Below are 21,335 nucleotides of genomic sequence, written 5' to 3' on the forward strand. Positions count from 1 at the left end.
TGGATGTACCATGACTATAAAAATAGGACAGTTATGACAGTAGATCCAGACTGCACCTGAGTCAGCTTTCCAGACAGGCCGTGAATGCTAGGCTCCCTGCGCATTTATAGGAGGTAATGGAAGTACCAGCAGGCAGGAAATGAATACACAGAATGTAAGCCAGCATACAAACTCATAAAACTGTACAGTGAGGTGTGGCAATGGCATCAGGCTTCCCCATCTTCCTTCAGGAAGTATGCAAATTGCTTGGGAGTTCTTTATTAATGCTTTGGCTTTCCCCAGCTGGAATGGAGGAGGGCATATATCCTTCTCCTACACCAAAACCCTTACTCCAGAATACACCTTGCTTGGATTATTCTCTCACAGCAGCCAACAAATATATCTGAACCCATTACACACCAGACCATTTGCATAAATTTCTCCAGGCAATAGGAGTCCCAAATGCTACCTCAGTCCAGCTGTGCAGAGTGATGAACCCTGTTTTACATGCAACCTGCTAATGTCAGTGGGAGTTATTTAGCAATCTCACAAGACACCTCCTGAGGTCACTTTGCAAGACTTAACACTGATGCCTAACAGGTATTTCCTCTAGAGGGGCAAGAGAACATGAGGATTTGACAGGCATTTTTTGGACTCAAAAATATAGGGGAATCTCTGAAAGACAACTAGCAAGAGGGAAATGGTAGTAACCCCCAAAATCTTCGACACTGATTTCATTCTGTCTGGTCTCTAGACCCGTTGACTACTCAGATCAATTGCAATATGCTCCTTCAGCCACTGGTACTTAGGAAAAAAAGACTAACAGTTAAGGTGTGGGAAAGACTAACAGCAAGGTGTGGGATCAAACGGAACAGACCAATGTTAAAATTGAAAAGATGCAGGATAAAAGTACCATTAATGCAAAGTTTCACATACATAACAGAAGAGAAAAATCAACATATGATTAACCCTTTTCACAATCACATTTCTGTCCAGTTGTGCAAGAGTTATATTTCTTCATGCTTATGGGCAAGCACTTGTTATTTCTGAAGCACTGGTGAATACATTAAGAAGAAGAAGAGCAGCAACCAAATACACTGACTTTGACTTCTATCATCAGTTCAGCTGGTTATTCTGGGTAGAAAATATGAACAATTCTGAGCTGTGTAACCTCTGCAAATCTGTTTCTTAAGGAGTTATTTCTATACCTCTCTCATGCTTACCTTTTGTTCCCCTCATATTTTCCATCATCTGCTGACAGCAGTCCCAGATCCTTCCCAAATGCCCCTTTTACCACAGCCCTGTTCCCAGTCTGCCTCTCCAGTCCCAGTCCCCTTGTCCCTGTCATTAATCCCAACAGCCCAGCACCACAAAAACCCAAGCTCTTCACATGCTTCCTTCTATGTGCTCCTCTCCCTGACTGCAGCACTTCCAGTTACCTCCCATCTCCCTGCTCTCTTGGTGTGGACAGACTGCATGAAGCACACATTCACTAGCAGAGGTCAGCAGCCTCTCTCTCAGCAGTATTGAGGAAGTCTCAAAGCTTTAAGTGCTGGCATTTCTACCCTTTCTCCCAATAACTAAGTTCATCAGGAATGACAGATATAAGTGAAAAACTCCATTTTCCTGTGGTAAAAATATACATAAAGAGGCCAGAAACCAGCAGCCCAACAAATATCAGCTCAGCCTCCTTAATGCTCGTGAAACTTTGTATAAAGCTAAGGAGAAAAAAAAAAAGCAAAAGCAAAAAAAGCAAAAAGCACCAGATGTTAGAAATAGTTATTCTCCTTCCCTAATACAACCATCAAATTTGTCTGCTACATCTGAATCTCTTGCAGTGGACACAGTCACATCACAAATGAAAACTGGCAACCAAGTGTTCCAGTGCCCTTCTGACTCACTAACTCATCAGCAGGAGATTACCAGGTCTTCCTCAGGAGGGATGGAGCAATGTCATTTTTCACACGGGTGACAAAGCAATTTTGTGGTGGAGGGCAACATCAATGAAAGTTGCTGTAACTTGTTAAAAATAAAGTTAGAAAAGATGTCAAGGGTGATCAATCTGTAACAGAACGCAGGCAGGCTACACGATAATGTTCAGTTTCTAGAACTGCCACTACTTTTCTGGTAGAGTTTAATACTTTATTCATACCCCAACAAAACCTAGGCTATGACCAACATGAGGGGCTTCCCACAGAAAAGCATTTATTTCAATATGAAGAAAAATAAGAGAGATGGTTTCAAGTGGACTGTATTTACAGAGCAGAGTGAAATGTAAAGCTGATGTGGAAACTTACCCGTCTGCGTAAGCTCTCCCATCTCGCAGAAGGAATGGCTAGGGTAACGAGGCAGGCTGCTGAGGGTACCATCCATTTGGGCTGCAGACCCTTTGGACATGTGTTTGATGAAAGCTTCCAGCTGAGGATGAGAGGGTTTCCTAAAGAGGTAAACCAAAATGTGAAAACTTCCAAAAGCATATGGAAAAACAGCTCAAAGAGTGAAATATTCTAAGAATGTCAGCTCAGAAATTTCATGGTGAGATGTTATTTCCCACTGAGACAACATCTGCTCTTACTCAAGACTTTTGCAAGCATGCAGAAGAAATCTAACCACTTCATACCAAAGAGTTATGGGGAGACACATGTCTTGGCATGTTAAAATTATGATACCTTTCAGAAAATGATTTCTTTATTTTTTTTATTTATTTTTTTTTTTTGAAAGAAGTAACACTTCTGTGATTTTTAAAAATTTAAATCCCTGGGGGCAAAAAAGAACAAACATCCAGTTTCTTTAACGACACAGCCAAAAGCACTAACAATCTAAAGGGGTTCAACTGACCAGTACTGTAAGTAGGCGATCTTGTGGGAATTCTCAAGTTTTGTGACATACAATGCTGACTACAATCTCAGACTTCAGGCTTCAAATCGAAAAGCTTGTAGCCTCCTCAATCACACGAAACCTGCAAAGTAGTGTCTAGTGGCACCAACTGAAAATAGAGCCCCCTATTTTGGGGGTTGTACTACTATCCAAGAAGAAAGAGTCCAGCACTGCTGGACACCTTAAGTGGATAAGATTAAATCAAACTAGGTCCTAGGTTAAGAAAAAAATATTTATGGACTACTTAACATAGCTAATTCACACAGCCTCCACGGTTGATAAAACATGATAGAAAATTAGAGATAAAGAGATGAATCTGATGAAACAGCAACACCAAATTGTCCATTTTATTCAACCTTGTTGAATACATACTACTTCAAAAGCAGTAATTAAAGTTGCCCATATGATCAAACCGCATTCTGCAAATGTAACTCAGACTTCTGACTACAGACGTGAATACCATCTCATTAATGGCAACAAAATTTTTCAAATCCAGTACGCTGCAAGTGCCTGTGAAAGCACTCCATAAACATCCATTCCATCTCCCCTACTGCCAATGCTGCCTCTGAGCAAAAAAGCACAGCTTAGGCAGAACCACCCCTCTGCACAGCCGTAGCACATAACACAACTTCATTCCTGCATTGTTCCTCAAACACAGGATTTGCTAAAAAGAATGTTATGAGAAAAATATACATACATACATATATATATACATATATTTGCCTCTTTAAAATGCTTCCTTCACACCTTAAAAGAACAAAACAACAACAACAAAAAACAGTAGTTTGAGCCTTTGCTAATTTGACACTTCAGCAATGACCTAAGGAACCTGGGAACACAGAGTACCAAGAAACCTCTGTACCTGGCCAGTGCCCCAGACAGCATGGCATGTCATTGGCACGGTCCTTGGCAGGACAATGCAGCAATGTGACCACTTTGCCCCTTTTTGCACACGCACAGATAATCATTGCGGAAAGCTGGCTTACCCAACACAGCTTGATAGAGACTGGGAAGAAAAGGCTATTGCAGAGCTCCATAGCCTTGCCCTGAGAATGCTGGATTTTCACCCCTGTATTTGAGTTTATTGATTTTAATGCAAAAGTAATAACAACAACTGACTGTAAATGCCCCCACAATGCAAGGAAACGATACAATTGGAAAAGAGGATACAAGCAAAAAGTCCAGGTTAACTCACTGAAATAGAATCCAAGCCATTGAAAGCATGTTTAAGACCTCCTGAACTGTTTTGCAGCCTTCAAATACAAGATCGACTCCAGTTTGTTGGTGTATGGTTGTGCTTAAAATGGCATATGCAAAAAATGCTCCAAACAATTCAATCAAGAGGGATTTAAACTGAAAATAATCATAATAAAAAATCTGACCCCACTGTCACAACAGAACTTCACCTAAGCAGTGTTTCATTTGTTAAAAGTCAACACTTAGATTTTACAAATAATTGAAAATGCATGACTTAAGTCCCCAGACAACAATACACATAGCATTGTACTTCAAGACTATCTTTCCCCACCCCAGTTAAACACTATTATTCCTTTTTCACCTCTCCTCTGTGAAGAAATGTTCTGTGTTATCCACACACAGGCAGAGGAACACAGCCACCTCCTTACTCTCGTGTAGAACTAAATCAGAAACAGTACAGCAATCCATTTTTGCCCCAGATGGTTGCCATTTTAACTGGACTTTTATCCTGAACAGTGATCTGTTTGTTTGTTTGTTTTTTGATGTTGCTCACAAGAAAATTGGAAAAAGTTTTTTTTTTTAATTTCCAAGTAATTTGGAAAAAAAATAAATTTTGTCAAAGAACTTTTACAGCTGTTGGGGCTGTATATTTATTTCTCACATTCACAATTTGATAGAAATATGTTCTGTTTTGATACAAAAGACTCAGATCTAAAGAAACTTCCTGAACTACAGAAACCACAAGAGGGAGCAACACAACTACTAAAGTGTAAGTAAGTGTCTGAATATCTTGGTCCTGACAAATTTTGATTCCATGCTTACATAGAAGAGCCAACAGAGAATCTCTTAAATGAGAAAGGACCTACTACAGAGCTATGCCCACAGCAAGTATATACAGGACATCTCATACAAAACAGTCCTTCATTCAGCAGAAAGGTAGGCCTTTGAAACTATGTCATCTTACCATTTTATAAAATTTGAATTTGCCAGTATTTAATTTACCTTCATGAGAGAGAAGAAAACAACAACAACAACAAAAAAGGACAACTATCAAACTTACAACCTTCTTGAAAAGAAAATGTTATTCTAAATTTTGGTACAACTGCCAGTAAGACAAGGGTTAAACGAACAAAATGAGAGGAAAATATTCAAAAGTTTGGGATTTCTTTATTTTTTTTTTTTTTAAACTTCAAATTAAAAGGAAAACCAGTCAAATTATATTTTAAATTCACAGCTGCTTCTGTATAGTATGATTTTAATAACCCAAAAGAAGATTAATACTTGAGAAGCAGAGCCATGTAAAAGGATTTGTTGCCTTCTGCATCAGTTGAGGCTTCCTATTGTACAAAGCACACATTACAAAGCTTAATCCAGTTTCCAGATGTGAATTTTAAAAACAACTTCTTGGGCATTTTGCTATTTTCACAGCCCAGCAGTGAAAAATGGAAGAATTAAGTTGAGAATATTAAATAAATCCATTAACAAATGGCTTTTTAAGCTTATACAGATACAGCACATCTATGGCTGAACAACAGAAAAGTTTAGATTTTTTAAACTTTTGCACTTCGTATAGCTCTAAACATGAGCAAAATGTCAACCAATTTTCCTTATTGTTTTACCTAATTAGCAAGTTCTGCAAATACGTGCATGAGAAAACAAAACAAAAAACAACACAAAACACAACAAAAACTGCACTATCCATCATTCTGCTTCATTTGCTGCTTAGGTTACAAAAACCTGCATTTTACTGGAACCAGACCTAGACCGATGAAAATCAGCACTCACTTGTGGGAAGGAAGAACAAAAAGAGGGAAGAAAATCATTTATCAGTGCACTGCAAAAAGATCACTCTAAAAAGTGTCAGGCAAGTCCAACTAATATCCAGAACTTGATAAAATTTACATTCCAATGTATTAATATAGCTTTTCATATATGTATGTAGATGCAAGTTGCTTAACTTCATAGCTTTTATTTATTTATTTATTTAAGTGAGCACAAGTTAAACACATGCTAGCAGAAACAAATTAAAAAATTGACCGTTACGCACATTTCTGTACACAAAATGAAAGCTTACTACTTGTTAAATATATTTAAGGGAAAAAAAAAAAAATCAGACAACAGAAGTACGAGCCATTCTGCCTGAATGGGACAGACATCTCAGGCTGTAGTACACTTCTGTTCCTAATGTCATTGTCACATCTGCAACACAATTCTGAATACACCAGCAATTCTCCTGATTAACCGCATAAAGCTGAACAAACAATTCTTGCTGTTAAGAAAAATAATTTTTTGTTGTTGTTGCTACACCACTTACTAACTAACAAATGACTCCCCATCCCCACCCCAAAATTTCCCCTTTATCCAGAATACGAATCCTGCTGTTGCACTGGCCAATTTACCGATGCCGCAGGAGACAGAGTATCTAGGCAACACAACTCAGACTGCTGGGACCGTCTGAGCTGCAAGCAAAGAAAATTACTCAGTTGTATAGTTGAAAAGACTGAAATATCCTTAAAATTGTATTCCCATATAAGTTATAAGAAAATAAAAGTGGATTAAAAAGACACCTACTGTAATTTGCTGGACACTATGACAGTAGATTTCTGCACTTGGGGATGTATGAATACAGTAAGTATTTCAAATTTTGTCAGAACAGGGAATGGCTTATTATTTAACATCACTAGTAATAGCCATACATTTTCCTGGTTTTGAACGTTTATTTCCTATTTTTCACAAATGTTAAATTGCCTTTTACTTCATTATTGCATAATAAAATGTTTATCTGTAACAAAACTGAGGATGTTATTTTTTGCTTGAATATTAAATTCACCTTTTTTCTTTTTTTTCCTTCAAGTAAACACTGGAGAGTAGATCCCAGATTTAACAGTGCAGTTTTCACACACTAGCATTAATGTGGACCAATATTTAAACCCTTATTCAACATTTAAGTATCTTATTTCGTAAAGGACTTAAAAAGCTTTAATATTAAAATATGACATCATCTCCTCATTGCTACACTGGAGCCTGTGTAAGTGAAAAGATAAAGCGGTGCTCGGACTGTTCGAGTGCATGGAAGCCTTTTTTGGTAGAACCATTTCTCCAAGCAAAGGTATCTTTGTTTAATAAGTAAATAAATACAACTTAAAAATATTTTTAAAAAATCAGCATGAAGACAAACGTCTGATTTTCCATCACCTGTGCCAGACTGGAGTTAGTTCACTGAGCAAGAAGAAAACAGTCTGTGCTTCTCAGGGCTATTTGTCCCTGGACCACTCAAAAATATATTACCAATGATTTATATTGTCTATTTGTGAAAGTTTTTCATCCATTGTAATCCTTTCACATTCTTTCCTACCAAAGCTATTGGAGCACTAAACCACAGCCTTATTTCTATTGTGTATAATGAAGTACAGTTTAAGCCTTGTTTCAAACATGATGTTCAACAAACCACAGCATTCAATCTGTCCTCTGACTCATTAAGCTTAATACTCCTTTGAACCACCTACAAATTTGAGGCTACAGATCTATGAAAATTGCAAGGTTAATCTAATTAAGATGAAGTACGGTCTTTAAGAAACAGATGTGGAAAGATATTATCTAGAAAAGACCACATGCAACTACAGTTTATTTTTTAATAATTGCACAAAAATAGAAGAGTGGCACAAATAATATAACCTCACCACCATATCAGGTGCTACAGATAGACAAAATACATTTGTCAAGGTTATGATTAAAAGAGAGATTGCAATAGAAGACTAATTATTGAGACCAATTGCTAAACAGTCATTTATTTAAAAGCTAAAATGGAATAGTTAATCCAACAGAAAATGACCAGTTAGCAGATTACGGATGCTTATCAAAATTGAGGAGAGGTAATCTTTTTATTCCTCTTACCTCTGTTACTGCACAGTGCTGTCCTCTGACAGCATTGCGCTCTGGAACTGTGCAGGAGATCTACATGCCTCAGCAAAGAACTTGTGGTCGTGGACATGATTACACTAGAGATAGATTTTTTTTCCCCATAAGAAAATCTCATTTATCTATGCAAATGTCACTTTTTTTTAAAGCAAACATAGAATTTGCAAGAGCTAAGAGGGCCAATCTTCTGACAAAGAGCTGCAGAAACCTCAGCATGTCCGTCACTGGGCAAGTAAAGGGATGCCAGGGACACACCAAGCTTCCGACAAATGAACATCACCTCCCCGTAGTTGTGTCACGCCGGATTGCGTCTGCTAACTGCACCAAAAGCAAATCCATTTGCTCTTCCACTTAAAAGGCAAAAATAATATTTTTGTAACTCCAAACAAAAGCTTTCTGTGAAGTTTTCTGTGCCTTCTGTGAAGGTCAAGTAGCCGAAATAATTCTTAGTCAGAGGACTATACTGTTTCTCTTTTAGAATGTAAGTGAATGAAAAGAGCCACTAAAACTAACAATGGATTACAGTAGTCTGCAGAAGAGATCCTAAAGACAGCATTAGTATTTGGGGGGGGGGGGGGGGGGGGGGAGCGTTGTTTATTTGTAGAAGTCGTGCAGCTTGTACATCTTTATACCAAACTTTCCAGTGATCTGGTCTACTTCACTCCTCTTCCGAGTCTTTAGAGAAGTCAGAAGAGGCCCTGAGATCTTTATTCACCTGACTGTGGTCTGGTTCATGCTTTAACCTCAATCCACGTAAAATCCGCACCTGCTTTAGCTCACAATATACTACTCGCCTCTCTCATGCTTTCCTCTTTCATTTCTTGCAAGTTTCAAGACATGTTCATATTGAACCTGAAATTCAAGTATTTGTTACTAAAACTCGAAGAACATGACAATTAACCCAGCATACTATTAAGTTGTAGCAGTCTTCTGAAATCGTTTTAGCATTTTCAAGAAAACATTTCTCCTCTATCTCAGATAAAAACCTGAGAGAAGACACATAGTGTACCTGTTATTTCTAACACTCAACACGTAAGGTACAAAGGGAAGGGAAGTGGGAGGTTAATTTATTCCCTCAAAATCAAACACCACAGTAAACAGATTTTCACTAACATCATTCTAATACTTTTCTTGGAGGATGAGGGGAATACATGTATTATTCAGTTCCCCTTGGAAATTTACATCGAGAACAATGGAAATAATATTAATTGAAGTTTTAGGTGGAAGGAATCTCCAAAGCATTTAATCCGTTTGCTTATATTCATTCCACACTTGTATGTCACAATCCATAATTCGCAAAACCCAAGTGTGACCTCAAGGCTATTCTGCATATCCATCAAAAGTCCATGGGGCTGTAGCATAATCTGCTTAATTAATGAATTCCATCAGCTGAATGCCAAGTCGAATAAAGAAGTATGCTGCTCATATTCAGTCTGTTATCTGAAACTAACATACAGAAAGCTTAAACAAGCCAGACTTTTAATCAGACATCTCAACGTAATTATAGAGCATAAAGAAACCTCCAGTTCAAAGGTAGCAATTCTATAGCTTGTAGCACTCTCAATATAAATACATTTACAATCAAGCACCAAATTTACATCATAAAGGAATATAAGCCTAACAGCCAAACACAGCAAATAGTTTCCTGATGTTAAAATAATAAATATTCCATCAAAATAATGATAGAAGCCTTAACAATTGTATCTTTATTCAGAAAGGTCAGCTTTAACCCATCAGGAAACAATGGTACAGAGCCAACTCCTTTAATCTTTCTGCTGTCCTTTCAAAGTCAGCCAGGAGATTCATAAACTTTGTTCTCAAGGAGACAAAGTCTTTTTGTTCTCTACTCATTTTTACTGGTGGCGCATGGTAGTGGATATATGATTTGTACATTGATCTTCTCATGCTTCATAAATTAGTAACAGCCAGGGTCATCTATACTGCTGGCCTCCGCACATCCTGAGGCTGTGCCCTCTTAACTGCATTACTTGGCCGCTCTTGTTGGCAGTGGCAGAAGCTACACTACTGCCTTGCCCTTTTGTGGATAGTTGTCCTGATTGCATGGCTTTCACGCTGTTGTTGCCTGAAACTGCAGAAATACCTATAAAAGCTTTTCCAACAAAAACAAAACCGAGGTCTCATGTGGCACTGTAATACTGAGAAACACCGCAACTCATCCAATGTTGTCACACCTCTGCAATAAAGATTTCTCACACACATTCTAACATGACAGATACCGAGTAAGATCAGAGGATCAGAGCCTTTAAGAACTCCAAAAGGAACCTGGATCATACCACTTAACTTTGTGCTTTATTCTGAAAATAATCTCACCCCTCAGAGGAGGATCATTAAAAATGTTACCACAGCTATTAACAAATTGTTCATTTTCCATCTTGTTAAATAAATTAGTTGGGCACACGACTCTATGGCTCAGATGTCTGTCTGCAAACTTGGTGTGGCGTGCTGCATCTCAGGCAGGCAGCGAGCTTGCAGCGGGTGCAGAGCACTGCTGGGGTTGGGCACCTCTCAGATCAATTCAAACTTCTCTTGGAGGATGTTTGAGAATGCCAATTCTTGACAGAACAAATATTTGGTGGAAGTTGAAGTATGAATAAAGAAGAAGAGTCAACATAAAAGTAGGTGAAAGGTCTTTAAAAAAAAATGAACTACATTACAAGTGACTTGGGTCTTTATACATGTAAAACTTTTTCAATAACAGGAAAAAAAAAGTCCTTTATATTTGTGTTCATGACAGGCACTGGAAAAGTACTCTTTTCTAAAGACTTTGATACTTGCTTTAAACAGTAGATAATATGAGTACGTATATACACTAAAAATAACAAAATTAGAAGCTATTTTTATCTTCTCAATTCCAGTGCCATGTTTGCTATAAAAAGCAGATTTCTTCTGTCTACTTTTCCATGCCATTTTAATCTTAAGAAGTATTTATTTGTATATATTATATACAGAACTGTATATTCATGGAATATTGTATAAGACTAAGAACAAACATAAAATATGTAAGATTTTTTTATTTAAAAGCACAGCTCTTCAATAGAGGCTTAATTTCACTAACAGAATGAAGAGTATTACAGTTCAGGTGCAACTGAAACTTTGCATCTCTGTATGTGCACACACACGGGTTAGAACTGCTCAGCTTTCAAGCTTTTGTAGGGTCACCCCCCAGCCACAACAGTAGCTTGGTCAGCAATACGGCTATTTCTCAATTACACGTGCCAGGATAACATTAGAACACTGACAACAACTGAAGACAGCACTGCAACCTTGCAAATTTCAGGATCTTTATTCACAAAGGCAATTTCTTTTATCTTTACCTTTTTAAAGATAAAATCACAAGCGCTCTCGATGATAGGAGGCTACTGAAATTCTAAGGAAAATGGCCCATTAATTTATCAAGACAAGAAGTACGTACTTGAGATATCTAATACTCAGAAAAGCACTTTCAGCGTGCCATTACATTTTCAGCTTGACAGAGCAAAGCTACTTCTGAATAATTCTACAAAAGAAAAGCAAGAACATCATCTCTCTTTAAAGAAAGAGATTCCATGCTTTTCTGGGAAAAAAGGTATTTATGGTAATATCAGCACTGCTTTGTATAGCAGTAGATCAGGAGGCCCACTATGCTCTCTCCCTTAGTAGTGCATGCAGGTACACAAATTGGATGCAACTCCCAGTCATGGAAAGCTGCACACCTGATGCTGTTGAGTGAGCAGCAGTATAAAGTTGCCAAGAGATTTTATTAATGTCTGATAGTTTTTCTTGATGTTTTTCCTTCAACTGTAAACATTCAGCAGGTTCACTGGATAGTCCTCTATTGGGACAAAAGTAATGAAAATACCACATATCCTACTTAAAAAGAGAAAAACACATGTAATCAAGCAACCTAGGATGACTCAAGCTGCCAATCTTGGTCCTGTTGCTTTCTACTGCTCTGCTCTACATCTTTACCAATGAAAAGCTCTAAACAAGAGAGAGAGGTTCTTCTAGAAGAAGCTCAAACTGATTCAGGTATCAAGACAAGCATCAGCAAACTACAAAGATATGATGTTGGACAGAAGCATGATACACTGAAACAGAAAGGTAAGTGACATTTTAATGACAAACAAGTATCAGATGTGTGACAGTGTGAGAATGTTAGCTACAGTACACCTGCAGTTTTCAAGTAGCAAGCAGTTTACTTTGTTTAACTTGCATTTTTATCATTAAATTTTTGTTTCACACTTCCCTAGGGGAAGTTTGAGACAAATCATTAATTTAAGAGGAAACTCTGAAAACCTATATTTATATTACTTTTTCTTTTACTTATCAGAAAACACAAATATCAATTTTCCTGTGGTAGTGACCCAGACATTTTTGTGTTCACACAAAAGGAGACGTATAGCTGAAATGGAAGAGATATTTTCAAACAATGCAATAACATTTTGGAAGTGTCTAGAAGCTTATCTAAGAAGAATGGTAACCTAAATAATTAAGTAGCTTTGGCTTTTTAATAGAAATTTATGGAATTTATTCTGATCAGACCTGGTAATAATTAACAGTTCCTGTTTCACAGGAAGTACCATACACCAGTCACACAACTTCCCTCCCTGTGCCAACTTTCATCCACCACAATACACAAACATCAGAAGCCACACCGTGCTTTAAGCTGCAGAAATTGTTTCTTGGAGATGAACAAAATAATTATCAAGCAAACCATGCATTAAGTAATGGTATAAGCCAGAAATTTTACCTGCTAGGCTGCAATGTACAGTCAATATCTGGTCTTTTTGTCTTGGGAATGGCATATAGTGGATACCTATCTCCATGTCGAATCAACACTTGAACTGATACTAGTTTAAAATAATGAGGTGCATGACCTGAAGCACAAAAAAATATATATATATATAAGAAAAAACGTAGGTATAATTAGTGTTACAATGAACGAAAAACCCCAGAAGGGATGATGAGTTCTTGTCACAGGAAAAATTATACAAGACTTAGGTACTCAGCACATTCTCCATACTACATCCAAAGTCCCAAAGCCATACAAGAAATTATTCAAGCACTGGTCTAGTGCTTGAATAGCAAGCACTAGATTATTCAATTACTCAAGCACTGGTCTAGTAAGGCTATTCCACTTCTATGATGCCTCTTTCCATACCCTTAATTGTAACGATGCATTTTGCAGCACACTTAATTTGGAGCTTTTTTGATATATTAGTTTGTGATTTTATGTTAGTGGGCTATGCACATGAGGGAACTCATGCTGCAACCACCATGAAGTAAAGAACACAAATGTGCCTTCAAGGTGACTATGTCTAATGGTTTGGAGTTCCAACATGAATACATTCTTTTTGTTTGGGATTTGTGGTTGGCTTTTGTCTTTTTTTTTTTTTTTTTAATTTTAAGTTAATTGTTTTTCAGACATTAATAGTAAAATTTGCCGTGCAGCTCACATGCAATAAACATTATTAGTTCAAACATTAAATACCTCTATCACTCCCACCCCTTCCAATTTTCCAATTTTAGAATTCCAGTTGACCATTGACTGGAAACAGAAACCACTTCCAAAAATCAAGTTATCAAAGGGGATATTAAAAAAAGGACAGTGCATTTTGAATGTGTTAGCATAATTCATTGACCAGCTGGCATTTGCTGTACCTTGCTTCAAGCACTGAAGAACTGACGATGCACAGTCATCATTTCCACTAAATTATCATTTGCACGCAGAAAGCTTACCTTCCATGCTGCGTTCAGCAATGGTAGGAATATTGCAGTAAACACGAGCTTCGTAAACAGGATCTATTGCAGGAGGTTCAGTTAACAAGTCAGGCATTATTCTTTTTCGGCTCTTAGGATTCAACCCATCTTCCTTGATAGGGTTGACCGGGATTAAATGTACTGAAAGACACAAAACATGCACAATTTACCCTTAAGGACATATAGAACTATGCCTTTAAACAAACAAACAAACAAACAAAACAAAGTAATTATTCACAATGCCTATGGTTTCCATGAAAGGATTCCACCCTAAAATATAGATTTTTTGTTTTGAATTTTTCATGTTTTTACATAATCAAGAAGGCAACCCCAGAGAACTCTTTAGCAACTTCGATCTTGGTTAAGACCACAGAAATCTATCTGGCTGCAGAAAAACTCCACCTTTTGCACTCATGAAGATGCTTTTTCAGTCAGTCTCTCACTAAGCACTAGGAGAATGACAGAAAGAAAAGTACCATAACAGGCCCATAATTTTCACTTAAAAACTGATTTGAAGGACATCAAGCAAAAGACACAGCACAGTTATGATGATGATATTGCAAACCACCTGGAAAACAAAGTAATGGAAATTCTCTGACTATGAGATCAAAGGGACTAGATTGCCTACCATTTTCTCTACCGATTCCTCCCCCTCATTTGGCTACCCTTCCCAGTCTTAAGTAGCCCGACTTATCTAAAGAAATGTATTTATTAAAATGCAACTGAAACTACCATAACAAATTTCATTAGAAAGAAACGCAGTTAATGCTCAGACAAAGCAGGGAAATTAACAGCAATATCACTGCTACCATACAGACATGTAGAAGCATGCTTCTATAACATCTGAACATAAATTTGGAGTTCTATTGACAAAGCTTCTTTAGCTTGTTCTGATGTGAAAGCATTAGTTAATTTACAAGCCTTTCAAAATTATACTTGTGATAATGAGCATGCCCCTGCCCTCCCCCCCAACACACCTTTCCCCCCCCCCTCTTACTACCACCATTTTCTGCTATTTGAACAAGGATAGATTTATAGGTGAGAATGAGGAGGGAATTTTTTTTTATTGTTTTTTACCACTATTCATCTTCTTTGGAGAGAGAAAAATTAAATAAAGGAAAGAAAAAAGATGAGAGAACAGATTTCAAAGCAGAATTTCACTAATTCTTCTGGCTCAGTTTCTCAGTTGCATCTTGACTCCCAGTCCTTATTCTAGAAGTGAATTTGTTCTACGGTGGAGTTGTGTGCACAAAGAAAACCAAAGACAGCAGTAAACTGAAGTGAAATACATACACATTTAAGAGCACGTAGCTGTTAATATAACACAGACTCTTCATTCTTACACTACAATATGCTAGTTTAATGTGATTACTCTTTGCCTGCCAAAACCAGAATTCAAGCATTTTTCCATACCCTTGCTAGTGTTGTTGACATGGTTAATACCCACAAGCACAGTGACTTCAAACTTTTCCTTCAGCTGCTCCACATTTTGCATATAATTGCCTACAGGACTGTGCTTGGCAAGAATATTAAGCTGCAGTTTTGACTTTGGACATTGAGCTGTAGGGCTCAGCTGTCATTCCAACATTCATTTATTTATCAGATTCTTTTTTTTTTTTTTTTTTTTTTTTTTTTTAAGTTCTCCCACAGAGAACTTAAGACTGGTGTAAATTATTGCAAGTCATTGCAAACCACCGCTGAAAGAAACTCTAGTAGCAACACAGAACCTTGGCAATAGCCATTAGAGGTCGATGACTATGGCTTGAAGGGTGCTTGCAGCAAATTTATAAATCCCAACCCTAAGAATGCACTACAACAGCTGCTGGCCTCTGCAAATAGACAGCATTACAATACATTGCCTAAAGAGTATAAATGGGGAATTACAGCAGTTACGTTGTATTGGTCAACTTTCCTAGCCAGAAAAGGTTATAAGCAAGAACTTCCAGCTTTGTATTAACAATTTTCTCAATAGCAACCCACAACATTGCTACTCCTCACTTAATGTCACAAAAACACAGAGCTGGCTTTAGCGCCCATGGGCTTAATATAGCTCAGCTTTGACCCAAGATTGTTTTAGAAGACAGAAAACAACATACCCAAAAGCAACAGCTTGGAACTCTAGGGCTAAAATTCAGTTTGGAGATTTAAAAGCAAAATAATGAACTTAATTTTTGATCAAAGACAAATACAAGTACCAGAGCAGACCACATTTTTGCATTGAAACTATTAACTACAGCACAGACGTACATATTTTCTTATTAGGATCAACTGCCTAGGATTGATGCCACAGAATACTTTATTCACAGATAGCAAGTCTTATTTCTAATCAACCTAGTCAAAGAAATACTTTAACTCTGCCATACAAATTTAAGAACAAGCACTGAATCTAACAGAAAATAAACAAATCGTTAAAATTGCACATTCAAAATAGCACCTACATGAATATCACGACACATTTTTAGTTCACAAAACCACTGACAAAACATCCTAAAAGGACACTGAAGTCAAACCAGACATTTGTGATGCAACATTAACACTAGCTTGTGGACTGGAAACAGTCTTAGAGATTAGGAGTAACAATAGTTGTGTAATTAGAAAAAAAAAAAAAAAAAAAAGGTACCTACCCCTAAATTTCTAAATGCTGCTACTAACTGCATTTATTACTTCATAATATGTGGTAAAGATTGCCCTTATTTCTTAGAGAATAAGCTTGGATTATACCAGGGAGGAAGAAGGGACACAAGATTTGCAACCCCAAGTACCACCACTCGGTCCACTTCCAAGTACCTGACACAGGGTCCAGGACAAAGGAGTTTCTAACTCTGAACCTACCTGTGGCACAACCATGTGGTCTTCCTTTCTGAACATGCTTGACTTAAATGATTCAAATTATTTACAGGTTTCTCAAAGAAAATTATCAATGACCAAAAAGCTCCAGACACCTAAACAACCACTTCCATTGCATGTTGTATTTACTTTCAAGAGACATGGAATAACATATAATGGAAGAAATCATCCAAACTACCTGCAAATACCTGGGTCTTCTATTTAGCTGTTAAATTTAACAATGTTAAACACAAAAAATATCTCAAAATCTGGGCACCAGTCTAAGCAGTCCACTGGAAATCTCCACCAAATGTATCCATATAAAAATGACTATTATTTCAGAAGGGACGAAAAAAGATCAAGGAGATGAATTCTGGTCGGAAAGCTGCTTTCTGTTGGCTCAGTTTCGACATGGTGACCCCAAAGAGCCCACCTGGCAAGATTGTTCCTCATTTCACCTTGTTAAATTAGCTCCTCACAAGCTCTAACAATCCTGTAGTTTCAGTGCTTTGGAAGGAGGGCCCGAAGTAACAGAGCCCCAGTTTGTACTTCTGCTTGTTCCAGATAATGACAGAGGTATTGCTGCTATCCTGGCAGCTAACGTCTCAGATGCATCTTGTTTTCTCACCTTTCACTATTCCCTGGACACTGTTCGCATCTTTCATATTTATGATGTCTTCTCCTTTCTCCCTCCCTTTTCATTTCAGGTCCTTGGGCTTTGTGCTCCCTTGCTGTCTTCGTTTATCTCCTAGCTGCCAAATTCTTCTTTGCACACCTGCCTCCGGCTCCCTACTGCACTGGAAGTTCGGTTTGTGCTCTTGTTCTGGTAGCCCTTACACCACATGGAGCAGCTATGTAAAGCTCCTCAAAGACCAGATGATCTCCCCTGTATCCCAGTATCTCCTTACTGACAGCTCCTCTGCCCTGTCAGTCCCACCTCCGTCTCCCCAGTGGGGTGGGGGCCCTGGTCCCTGCCTAACCAACACATTACACACCTCCAGGTAACACTGCACTGACGCGGCTCAGGGCAGGAAAAAAAATGCCACTCCTATGAAGCTGAAATTCATTTTTTTTTCCAAGCTCTGTTCTTTCAGCTGTAAATCATTATAAGATCAGTATTCAATTACGTAGCTTTACACGACTTTTTATTACTTAGCACTAGTTTATATGACTTGTTCTGTTAGCTCAACGTGCACTTGCTCAAAACAGAAGTCTGCTGATGTATCTATAATCATACTTAAATCTTTGATTAAGGGAGCTTTTGAACAAGATCTTTACACTGCTCTGCCTTTCAAAACTCATGTTTTACTATAACAGGAATGCAACAATGTAAAACAGAGATTAAACACATGATTTTGATCTATGTGCATTTCCCACACCCAGGGCAGTTAATGAAATACATCTGAAACATATCAAATCAGCTATCTGGAAGCTTTGCCAACACTGAAGCTATAAAGAACACGTACATATTTTTATAGAGGTTGTTTGACAACAAGAAAATGTATTTTACTACCCAATAACCTTTTTAGAAAAAACTAAAGTTAAAGTTAAAAAACTAAAGAAGCTACAAAAAAACTACTTCAGAACATTACATCTGAAAAAGCTGTATCTAGGAGAAAAAGCCAAAAGGCTTGCAGAAACAATAAAAAAGACCTCAATGTAACTCTGATTGGCGTACCAAGTTAAAATTGTTTAAAACATGAAATAAATTAAACACATTGACTGGTACCAGACACAAGTAAGGCTTGACAGAACAAACTGCAAATGGAGTCCTGTGAGAGACAGACGGGCACTGCTCACCCAGCCGAATAGCTCCATACTGCTGCAGAACCTCTCCTTCAGGAATCTGTACATCTCCAAGTTCAATTACAGTTTTCTTTCTTAAAGTTAAAATTAAGAGGAAATAAAATCTAAACTTTGATATGAAGCCAATGGAGCAACCAGTCTTTAAATAAGTTGGTCTTCATTTTCCTCTCTCCTAATTTATTAAGAATGCACAGTTTAATTAAACAGAAAATGTCCAGTAATTTATTTTTAAAATCAGTTACCCTACAGAGCCTGAAAATGAAAATAAAATTTTAAACAAAGTTAACTGTTTGACTAAGAAATGTATTCATGAACAAAACCAGCAGCGTCAAAAAATTACAACATATGGTTTTATTTTCAATGTACATTAAGTATGACCTATTTTTAAAAGTAAGCAGCTAATTTGTCTATTTCCAGACACCCAATTTCTGAATGCCAGAATATACATCAAAAAATGCAAATATTGGAAAAGTTGTTGCTAAACAACTAAGAGAATCATTCAAAGGTAATTTCAGTACAATGAGCAGAACAGCCCCTGCGTAGCAGCTAGTCCCCTGTGGAAGAATGTCAAGTTTATCAAATCAACTATTGTATTCAGCGGACCACGCAGGGAGCCAGTCTGATGTGAACTAGGGATACAAAGCTGACATGAATTTGATAGAATTTAGTACAGCAGAAAAACACACAAGCCAAAACACAATTCACGTAGAAGAAACACCAAATTAAACGCTAAATCACTCCAGTACCAGCTTCTCTCCCTCCTGCAGTCCTAGTTTCAGTTTAAAAGGCACAAAAGGTATCACCACTGTTTATCCAGAACAAATTCATCCATGAAAAAGAAAAAAAAAAAATCACTTTAACATTTACCTAATATCAGAAAGATAGGGAATAAAATCATTCTCCACTTCTGTTTTCCTTTATAACTCCAAGCCGTCTGAGAAGCAGCACCACAAGCAGCCATCTTAGCCTCAAGTTTTCCCTGACTAAACAGGGACCTGGAGTTTTCATCTGTTTTAAGACAGAAGGCTCTTTCAGGTCCATGCAAACATACTATTTAAAACAGTCACATGAAAATGAAGCCACGTGGCAGAAATGCAAAAACTACCCACTGTAGGTAACCTTATGCTAACGGGTAAGGAAAAGCAAATGTGCATGACAGAGAATACAAAACGTTATTTATTCCTCTTCTACCTTCCCCTCCCCTCCCCGTTCCGCTCCTACCAGGGCACCAGCAAGGCCCAGCAGAGAGGAGAACGAACACGCTCCAGCTCCTGGGATTCTGGTGATGGATGGAGACGTTTCTTTCAGCTGCAGTAAAGAACAACCAGAAAAGGTAGGAATGCTCCAAAACAAGTGAGATGGGGAGAAAAGAAGGTGAAGATGTGTACAGCGACAAAAATGATCTGGCAAAATGGCTTAGATGCTCATGGGCTGAAGAGCTCGACCCAAGGCACGCAGTGGACTCCTGCCTGAGCTGCCCCATGGGGCTGGGTCCTGCCACCTGCCCTCATGCCTGAGGAGCACATCCCCAGGGCCACTTGCAGAGGTTTTGGCTACAAGCACGTCTGAACATCAATGAAGTTCAAACACAACTGCGTGACACACCACCCACCCGTCTCATTTCATCCCTTGGCACAGTCAATACAGGTTTTGCACCTCTCTGTTGTAAGATCTGCGTTAACAGTCAGCGCCTTGATCCACAGGGCACAAACACCGAGGTGCTGCATTTGAATGGCCAATCACACAAACTAAAAAGGCTTCTTAGCCACACAGCGGTCATACTATCAAGTACTATTAAGAAAAAGAAGCATAAATATCTCTAAAAAGGCTTGTTAAGCCTGTGAACACACAGCCTAGAAGCAGAAAATAGCATGTATTATCGGTCCTCCTCTGAAGAAGAGCCAGTCCTCAGTATCTGCCCATTAACCATCCCCATCTGAACCTTTTTACTTCCCACATCTCTGCTTCCTCCAGCAGTTACCCTCTCATTTTCTCCATTTCTGCTGCCTTCTGCCTGCTCCAAGCCGAGGGCCCCTGAAGCACAGATGTTTTCTCTGCAGAAAGCCCCCTATGAAAGCGCTGCCCTTTCTATCATCGCATGGGCTCCGAGCTTCAAGGCTTCCTTCCCACAGTGCTGCTAATGTCTCTGCGCACCCCTCCAAAGCAAAAAGAGGGAAGGGAGCTATGGGGGAGGTGGGGAGCAGGAAGAAGAACAGCAGGGGAGGTGGGGAGAAATCTAAATTCATCCTAGAGCAGCAACAACAAAAAGCTCTTCTGCCGTACAAACTCCTCAACCTTACCACAGATGCAGGCAGGAATTTCTAACCTCACGGTATCCACAGAACAGTCAAATGGGAGCAAACAGCCAACACAGACAACAGATCTTTTCTTCCAAGTTTCCAAGAATTTGCAAACATTCAGCACTAGTGGAGAGTTAATTTTGGACTGAGATGTGCTCAGACACATACACCTACTTGACATACATTCAGTTTCTGGATTGCTGCTGCTCTTCCTCCTTCTGTAAGGGAGATCACGGTAATTTAGGCGATTTTCATGCAGTCTGTTGATTTACAGCACAACCTTATTGCCAGCAACCTACATTTCATGTTCAAAGAAAGACTATGTCAAAAATATTCAGGAAAAGTATTTAGAAGTGCAGCAACCAAGTAGTAGCTACTGAGGTATCATTGAATAAACATTCTTTTCAAGTCAGTGCCTAATCAAAAGTGCTGAAAAAATCTTTGCTATGGCAACCTTGAACACATGCATTTCGTTCTGCAGAAACACAGATTTCTGCGATAGCCTTCACTACACCATATTTTGACCTACTAAAATAGTTCTATTGATCCAATCAGGTAAACACACATACCCCTTCTACAGGGAAGCATCAATTTTTGGTTTTGAAGGCAATGAGGGATGCTACAGCAGACTCGTGAAAGAGAAAAATATTCTCATTTCTTACATATAATTAT

General features: G+C 38.2%; 1 protein-coding gene across 5 annotated transcripts in view; it reads right to left on the minus strand.

Moving 5' to 3' along the window:
- PXYLP1 (2-phosphoxylose phosphatase 1) overlaps window positions 1-21,335 on the minus strand; it is a 63,070-nt gene that overhangs the window by 2,657 nt on the left and 39,078 nt on the right. For 4 of the 5 annotated variants that reach the window (XM_084529111.1, XM_084529108.1, XM_084529110.1 and 1 more), the window contains 3 exons: window positions 13,711-13,872; window positions 12,722-12,848; window positions 2,277-2,416 (listed from right to left, as the gene is read on the minus strand). In XM_084529111.1, coding sequence (XP_084385237.1) covers window positions 2,277-2,416; window positions 12,722-12,848; window positions 13,711-13,807 — 364 coding nt within the window. In that variant the 5' untranslated portion in view covers window positions 13,808-13,872. Of the gene's footprint in view, window positions 1-2,276; window positions 2,417-12,721; window positions 12,849-13,710; window positions 13,873-19,230; window positions 19,366-21,335 lie in introns of those variants that run through there. The other variant, XM_084529107.1, reaches the window with a different exon arrangement.

This window comes from Aythya ferina (assembly GCF_964211825.1).
Source record: "Aythya ferina genome assembly, chromosome: 9".
Taxonomy (NCBI): Eukaryota; Metazoa; Chordata; class Aves; order Anseriformes; family Anatidae; genus Aythya; species Aythya ferina.